The sequence below is a fragment of the Hordeum vulgare genome, chromosome 6H, assembly GCF_904849725.1.
Source record: "Hordeum vulgare subsp. vulgare chromosome 6H, MorexV3_pseudomolecules_assembly, whole genome shotgun sequence".
Classification (NCBI taxonomy): domain Eukaryota; kingdom Viridiplantae; phylum Streptophyta; class Magnoliopsida; order Poales; family Poaceae; genus Hordeum; species Hordeum vulgare.
In genome coordinates this window covers 340,986,459-340,995,162 of record NC_058523.1, presented here as the reverse complement: position 1 = coordinate 340,995,162, position 8,704 = coordinate 340,986,459, and the positions used below count along the sequence as shown (strand labels likewise).

Here is an 8,704-nt window from a genome sequence, read left to right as displayed (position 1 = left end):
CTTATCTTCTATCTTCATAAAGATGATGTCTTGAAGGTAAACATGAATGCTCACATAATCTTCTTCTTCAAGACATGCTTGCAATAAGCTCAACTCTCACATGAACAATCTTTGGATAAAACCTTACATACCACCTTGGTCATCATATAAACTCCTTGAAACCAATAGATGGACTTCAAGAAGTGCCTATGAACAAATCCTTTAAATATAAATCAAGGCAACCATTAGTCCATAAGGATTGTCATCAATTATCAAGACCATACATAAAGAAATATGCTCTAACAACTAGGGATGATTGGTTCTCAGGGTTCTTTTGCAACCTAAATGGAGTAACGCGTGCATGAATGTTACTGATGTTTTCGAGGATGTGGTATGTTAGAAACGAGATTGTACATTCAAAACCAGCTCCCCCATTTGACGTTTCCAAGAGGTTTTTATGCAGCTACCTTGATACACTATACACCATTAGCACATACCCAAATTTTGATCCAGTTAAAGGCGAAGCAGCCACCATGTTATGCTTTCCACATGTTGATTCAATACACAATAAAAGGCTCCAGCCTGATGTGATGTGGTCACGTCCTGTATACGACCACAGCCGAAATAAGTTGAATGTTGATGGTTCTTTCTCCAACGATGAAGCAGGAGCAGGCATGGTTCTTAGAGACCATGAGCGGGTGATTATATTTAGTGGCAATGATGGCCTAGAATATAAACTACTCCCTCCGTTTTAAAATAAGTGTTTTAAGCTTAGTAAAATTCTATACTAGAGCTAGTATAAAATTAAGACAATTATTTTGGAACAAAGGAAGTACTACCCCTTCAGAAAAGTATGTCTCTTGCACTGCAGTGGTGTTCCCTGTGACTGGATATTGAAAGTGATTGCCTTGAGGCAGTCATGATGAAGAGTAGAGAAGGCAACAAATCGAAGTACCTTTTTTGGTTGAGGATTTCAAATGGAGGAACATGATTCTTGCATTACTCATATTTATCGTAGCCAAAATAAATCTAGTCATTTTATAGCAAATTTTGGGAGATCCAAACGCCGCACTGTTGTTTGGCTTAGATCAGGGCCCCCTGGCGCTTTAGAAATTTTTTAACTTGATTGTAAACTTCGAGTTTTTGGAGTAATACAAGAGTTTATTCACACACAAAAAAAATGTATTTAGACACTTTTAGTGTTAGATATATCCATATTTAAAAAACTTTAAGACAAATAATTTAGGACGGAGGTAATACTTCCCAACCACTCCTGTGCACGGTTTAAGCGGTTTGCTCTGTTATTTCTATGTGTCCCTGTCACTGTCAAAAGTAGAACTTGAGGACAGTATTCTTCAAAAAAAACTAAGGATGGCGAGCCAACTGCGCCCATCACATCAGAACCCTACGGTCATATCAGCACAAGAAGACCTCGACATGACAGGCAAATCCCACCAAAATTATGGCTGAAACTTCAAACCTAAGAATGATGACAGCTTAAACAACTTACCGATAAGAAAAATATGGGAGGAGCTGGATCCACAAACACATACACAAGACACGATAGTATGCTGCAGAGTTTGTCAGGTTGACGCATAACAAGGGCGGAGGGTTGGTGTCTCTCAAGTCCCATCAAAACCCAGAATCCAGTCATATATTTGATGGCATAACTATGCTGATGTATGAACTTAAAAAATTAAACTATCATCTACCGCATGTTGATTGAAGGGTACTAGAAGTCATCACAACCAAGTTACAAAGCCCATAGCATGCAGACACAGTGTTAAAGAGCATAGTTACAGAAGATAAAGGCTACAAGAATTTTCTACTGACAATTTAACATCAGCCAATATGCTATTTCCCCATGAATTATCATGAATTTCTGCCACCACAAATTGTCAAGCACGCTTACGCCTGAGACCAAACAGCTGCAGAAATAAGATGAAAACTGAAGCATCAGTTATACTTATACCTACAATCTAGAGCGAATACAATGGAAGTGCTCCAAAAAAGTATGAGCAGAGGATATCAGCAACTGTGTCAGGAGGAGCAGCTAAGATTATATAATGTCTATATGCAAAAGAAAAATTACCTGAAAGGGGTATTGCAGAATCCATCCAATTATTGGAATCTGATATAGGAAGGCTTGAATAGGAGCCCCATAACCACTGCCGAATAAAAGCAAAAGTCAGTATCAACCAAGAAATGAATGGAGTATTAGAGAAATGGTTTGATGTAGGCGATGACCTGAAGAGGACAAAAGTTCCATACAGTTCCAGGATTATACCAGCAACAGGCCATCTGACAAATAGAAGAAAGAGACCAAGGAAGAAAGGTACAGATCCCTGCACAAAAAATATAGCATGACCTATTTATATTTAACACATGGCACTCGGAGAGACAGCAATGTGGTCAGCATTCCACTGATAAATGAACAAGACAAACAAAGAGCACCACGATATTGCATTGAGTGAACGAGACTAAATAAGAACAACATGATATGGCATTAAGAGGACAAGACTAATAAAGAGCAACATGATATTGGATTGTCGCTGAGAACATTCAAATTTGTTCGATGAATATAGTTGTCTTGAAGAATCTGATCTGCTATGTACACATTCTTTCAAGAAAAAAAATCCTACTTCAGTAAGCAACAGGTAAATAATAATATAATGTAATATCACATTTTACCCGATTACAATTTTAAGCCACGACGAAGCAAAAGGGTAGTGCCATCTATCTATCTAAATGTTGAGTACCTTAATGTTTGCCTTCTTTGTAAATAGCTGCCACATAGATTGCCAACCAAGAAGAAGGCCTACTCCAGTCAAGAAGAAAATCTTGAAGAAACAGGGTAGGAAAGAATAAGGTGACAGTATGATCCCATTTGATAAGGAGCAATTGAAACTGAATTAGGGTTTGTGTATTGTTGTATCATACATTACCCAGAGCCAACAAACCCCTGTCGAAGAAAAGGATAACACCTAGGAATGAGAACAGGATGCCAAAGCCCACCAGACCTATGCCAATTTCTACATCGAAATATGATCATTAATAGTTTAATACTTCCAACTTACATGTGAAAAGAGGAAAATACATCAGATCAGAAAATAGGAACAGGTGCCACCTTTCTGTAACTTGAATTTGATAATCATCGCACATGCTATATGATAGCTCCCTTATTTTTCTAATGCAATCATATTTACTGTTCTTAAAGCCCCTATGCAAGGTGTAACATCAATCTGAGCTCGGGCTCACATAAAGACAGCTAATTAGAACAATTATTGTGCTGCTAAAATTTATAAGACAACCAAGACATATAGATAACCGAGTATTATGTGCATTTGCTTGCATTACTGGTCCGTCCTTTTAGGCACAGTTTGCAGTTGATGAACCATGTTGCAGTCAAATTATTTACAGCTTGCTGTAATAAAATAGCCATGAAAGCAGTAATAAGTTGACTAACTAAATGTTAAATCGGTAAAACCTGGTTAGGCAAATGGGATTATCACAATCCACCAACAATGCCAAATACAGTGTTGCTGCAGAAATCCCAATATATTAGGGAACTTTTCAGATACATAGTTTATTCTAACATGTACATGTCTGAATTTGCTAGGAACTTTTGGAACTGCAAATCACAGCGGCCAAACATTTCAAAATAACAAGAGCACATGTGTCCAGGAGAAGAAAATCTGTATCATTTCTACAACCATATGACATTTCAGTTTGGTTCAAATTTTTAACAATTTGAATGTGAGAAACATTGAGACGTATCTGAGCCAAAGGGTGTACTAGAAAAAAGAACTAACGATATTTTTATTTTATTAAACCCTTGCAGTCTATACACTCCCTCTTCCTCCCGAGTCATGTAACCACCTCTGAAACTGGCACTAAAAGTTCGCCACATTTGCCCACCAAGGCAAAACTACAATAGTAAATAACATACACAGTTAAGTAATTTGGTGCTAACGATAATACAGGGGTTAAGGGCCTGTTTGGGACTGCTTCGCTTCATGAAAATCAGCTTCACTTCATCAAATTCACTTTGGAGCAATTTCATACAGAAGCTATAGCACTATCAAGAGAATGTTTGGCTTCCATCTAGCTCCAGCTCCAAGAATAAAAAAATTGGTGGAAAGAATCTATTTGATTGGTTGAGGGGGGAGAAATGAAGGGGTATCCACTTACTGGTGGCAGTGGTGGGTAATTTCGCACCAACTCCAGCTTCTAGAGTTTTTTGGAGCACCCTCTCAAGAGCTTCATAAAAACTTGGAAGCTGTACCCCAGATTCTAGTTTTTTTGTGGAGCGGCATATCGTGAAGTTAACCCGTTTGGCTTGTCTTTTCTGGAGCGGAGCTAAATTTTAAGGAACAGAGCAGTCCCAAACAGGCTCTAATATCCAGTTCTCAGTTCTGGGGGTTCAGGGACTACCCCAAAGATCAGGAATTATCTGGATATTTTTCTAACAATAATAAAGTGATCATATGACACTCAGTTTTTCCGTAAAAAGAACAGAAAATTGTCAACATACTATTGCCAAGACATCCAACAGTCCAGATGTCATTGCAAAGTGGGTAATTGCCAAACTACCTTGCACTAATTTTATTACAAAATGCACAAGTAAACTCAAGGTGGAAATGTTAAGATGAGGTCAAAAGAACACTTCCAAGTTTTAAGATAATCCTGAAAAATTCTAAATGCACATTATAGCATGAAGTGTGAAGCTACAAATCTTTTGCGCGAATGTGTTCATGTGTACACTAAAAAAAACAGGGTGGTTAGTCTAAAACATTGCACATGTATGCAGCTTCCTTAAAATTTAATACACACACGAATTGGTGACTATGGGTGGGAGCATTCATACTTAACCCGAAAATGTATAACTAAGAATTTTTCCAGAACATTCAAAGTTCGGAAATATGCCCTTTGAATTTCTTAAGAGCAGTATGTATGAATGGTCATTTAACATTGGTCAGATGTGTTAGGTCTTCCAGAGTTGTAAAGACATACTATTACACATTTGCAATAGTACTTGTACAATTTCCATTTCAATGGTATTTCCTATTTTGAGAATAACACCTAAAAGGAAGGGAACGAGGTTGATGTACCCTCTTTAGTGAATGTCAAACAAAATCAAGTAAGTGCTTTGATCACTTGCAGTGAGTAGTAGTCCTAAATGAGAATAGAACTTTACTTTTGATCTCACTGATCTCGTAGGCCATTGCACCAGACCTGAAGATATTCCACCAAGGCAGCAACTGAGCCTGCAAACTTTCAAATACACATACATCAAGAAGGGTCTAGATTTCAAACCTTCCAAAGAAATCTAACCATTAATCAAAGTAAGGAAATTTGGTATGGTTTAACTCCAAAGTCGCCACATTAGCAGAGCACCAAAATATCCATCTCTGTAAAACCCCACTACAAATGCTCACTACAAAAAACATTTCTTCAAAATCTATCACCCTTCCTTTTGAGTTAGAAGGATATTACACTCAGAATAAGGGTGGTTTCACAAGGGTTGTGTGTGACTTCCTGAGGAGATGTTGGACCACAAAAAGGCAAAGAAGCTAAATGTGTTTCAAATTCGTCCAACCTTGCAAACAGTTGACTCGCCATGAAAACAAACTTAACAGCACATTTTTTGCAAAAGTATTTTATTAAGGCAAAAAAATTTGGTGATATATTTCTTAACTGGCAGCAGATCTATGGTGGTACTATTTTCACAAAAAAAGAATATCAAAATACAAACAGAAAAGATATTATACAACAGCTATATTATTTCTGAGTTAGTGCTCCTAACAGGTACCAACAGCCTATCACAACTAGTGATAGAGGGGAACAACAAAAAATGTCCATATCAGAAAGTAAGGATATACCATGAGCAATTCACACCTGCACATAAATCACTTAGGACCAACGTTTATTTCTACCTTCTGAAGAAATGCAGTGCTGGTTTGCAGGAAATTGAGGCGTTTACTATACCAGCACAGACGCGCTGATGCCTAGAGTACCTTATGTATTAAATTTAAACAAATATGGAAAACAGTAAGTTTCATAGTTTAAGGATCCCTACCCCTTCAGACCCAAATTTATAATATTCCCTAGCTTGTGAAGAAACAAGAATATGGCATTTGTGTGCTCAAGATCCTTGGAGCCCTTTTACTGAAAAATAATAATCAAAAATCGTATTTCAAATTTTCAAAAATGCTAAACAAAAATACTATGTATTCATATGGATGTATACTATATGTATGTAAAATACCAAAATTTAATGAGAAAATGCATTAACACGCGAGCTACACAAAAAAGGGAAACTCGTTGATTTTTTACAGTGAACAGGCGCACACTTTTCAGTGTTCACTGTTTTCAAAAGCACAATTCTGTAACTTTTGTGTAGCTCGCTTCTTAACGTATTTCATCATGTGAATTTACGTACACACAGTATACATCCATACAACAATGTCGAATTTTTTCAGAATTTTTGGAACTTTGAAATACGATATTTAAACTTTTCAAAAAAAAATCGGGTTCCATTGAGCCTGAGCACTAAAATGCATTTCTGCAGAAACAATTGCTATATAAAAAATTACCATCTGTTACAGAAAACTATGGGAATCACACAAGACAAATAACTTGCAGTAACAAACTCCAACTAGAGTCCAGAGAACAGAGTTTACCAACCAATCTTCACAGATATAAGATCAACTATATGATTTGAACTCTCTGTTAAGGGTTAACTCGCCAAGGGAACAAACTGTCAACTGATCTCCACGTTCAGGCTCCCAATGCAGTCATTAGCTTCTTGCAGGAGAGCAAGCCACCGGAGATCATGGAGTGAAGCTGCCACACACCTTACCACAGATCCATTTCTCTAGAACAGATATACAATCAAAGCAGAAGAGCTACAGGCATTTTACTCGGAAAAGTTAGGCCTATATGCCAGGGCAGCAGACGCTGAGCCAGATGATTAAGCCGCCACAGAAGTGGCGGATATTAGGTGCTAGCCTCTGTCCATGGTTAGTTGGTTACACATCTCCAACACTTGCAACCTACGGGCGCACAACACGGCGCGGCGGCTGTGGGCTTGCCTGGGTGAATACCGAGGAGCAGTGTCACTCACTTATACGGCGCCAAAACCGCAAGCGGCAGCGGCAGCTCGGATGGTTCAAGACTTCGATCGGGTGGAAACGGCGTTGCCGACGCGTAACGAGACCAATACACGTCGTGCCAGGGATTGCCCCCAACACGACCACTCGTAGCACGGGCAAGAAGAAGCACACCGCGCGCGGTGGCGGAAATCTCGGCGCTCACGGAGGGAATGGATCGGCTGCGGGGAGGAAGCAATCAGGGGACTGGGATTAGGGTTTATTACCTACCGATGAAGCACGGATCTCACACGGTGTCGGTGTGGTACGCTGGAATGGGGGTGGGGGTAGGAAATCGCGCGGCGTCCCGGCGAGCGACAGTTGTGAGAGAGAACGGCTAGAGCTCCCCGCGCGGTTGCCACCGGTCGCCAGCTCCGATGGTGACCGGAATAAGAGCAACTCTAGCAGACCCGTATACGACGGACAGTGGCCGTGTTTGATACTCTAACCTGGTCAGAGTTAGAGTTAGATTCTAACCCTTGAACTAACCTAAACTAACTCTAACTCTAAAGGTGTTTGGATGAAAGGGTTAGATGGACAATAAATGCTTTTTTTTAATCATTTGGCTACTTTAGACCTCTCTCTTTCCCTGGACCCCACCTACTCTAACCCAAAAAAGCACCTCTTAGGTGGGTTAGAGTTTTTGGGTGGGTTAGATGCATCTAACCAACTCTAACCCACATGTTTGGATCTTTGAGGGTTAGATGGTTTAAATCTAACCAACTCTAACTCTAACCCTAGGATCCAAACATGGCCAGTATCGTATGTTTACAGTATGTGAAAAACGTTTTTTACGAATTCTACCGCGGTCCTCGTCACCCGAAAAAACATGATATTTACTGAAATTGACTAAAAACATAAAATCAAATTTTCAAATCATAATACAACAACTATTCAGATTATAATAATTATTTAAATCTTCAAAATAAAGTAACATTTCAATAAAAAACTGTTCTTAACACAACAATGATGAAAATCACGCATGAATTAAATGAAATGAATGAAAAAATGGCAGAAATTGCTGCCCATGTCTGTGTCAATGGTGCACAATGAGATCCTCGTGAAGCTGATAGTGAGTGTTTGCGTTCTCAATCTTCCGGTACGTGTGAAGAAATGTTTGTATGCGGTCAGGGTCTCTAGCTCACTTCACACGCATACCGACGTTGTCGTAGAAGAATTCTAAGCTCATGATCCTTTCATCTTCGAGGGTCATACTATGAAGAATCACGCAACAATTCCTGATGTTTTTTAGGGTTCTTTTATCAAAAAACAAGCAGGACTACAAACAATAGCAAACCTTGATTGCCCCAAAGGCTATTTCATTATCTTTTCTCTGATCCTCTTGTATCTTTGCAAATTCAACATGCTTTCTAGTGTTGGTTTTTTTTATGCTCTTGACTAATATACATCAAGAAAGATAAATACCATGTGCAAAATAGTATCCCTTGATGTATTCATGTCCATTAATCATGTAGTTACAAGCAGGAGCATCACCACTAGCAAGTCTAGAAAACAAATGAGACTGTTGCAACACATTGATATCATTGAAAGTTCCCAGTATACCAAAAAAGCAA

General features: G+C 38.8%; 1 protein-coding gene across 9 annotated transcripts; it reads right to left on the bottom strand.

Annotated features, from left to right (window-relative positions):
• Window positions 1-1,614: 1,614 nt before the first annotated feature.
• Window positions 1,615-7,570, bottom strand: LOC123402259 (vesicle transport protein GOT1-like). 9 transcript variants are annotated; one of them, XM_045096154.1, is made up of 7 exons: window positions 7,362-7,570; window positions 5,177-5,253; window positions 2,920-3,011; window positions 2,739-2,819; window positions 2,227-2,324; window positions 2,072-2,147; window positions 1,615-1,927 (listed from the first exon to the last, which is right to left on the bottom strand). In XM_045096154.1, the coding sequence occupies exons 2-7, from the start codon at window positions 5,202-5,204 to the stop codon at window positions 1,805-1,807; spliced, it is 498 nt and encodes a 165-aa protein (XP_044952089.1). In that variant the 5' UTR covers window positions 5,205-5,253; window positions 7,362-7,570; the 3' UTR covers window positions 1,615-1,804. The 9 variants fall into 9 exon arrangements, with proteins under 9 accessions (XP_044952089.1, XP_044952090.1, XP_044952088.1 ...); XM_045096155.1 differs by having other exon boundaries at window positions 5,177-5,246; window positions 7,362-7,560; XM_045096153.1 differs by having other exon boundaries at window positions 7,358-7,559.
• Between the last annotated feature and the right edge of the window lie 1,134 nt (window positions 7,571-8,704).

Excerpts from the sequence above, each read along its gene's own strand:
- LOC123402259 (XM_045096154.1), bottom strand. The coding sequence starts at position 5,204 with ATGGCCTACGAGATCAGTGAGATCAAAA. Across the intron at positions 2,820-2,919 it reads GTTTGTTGGCTCTGGGTAAT|ATTTTCTTCTTGACTGGAGT; the intron begins GTATGATACAAC and ends TGTTTCTTCAAG. Across the intron at positions 1,928-2,071 it reads TTCTGCAATACCCCTTTCAG|TTTTCATCTTATTTCTGCAG; the intron begins GTAATTTTTCTT and ends CTGATGCTTCAG.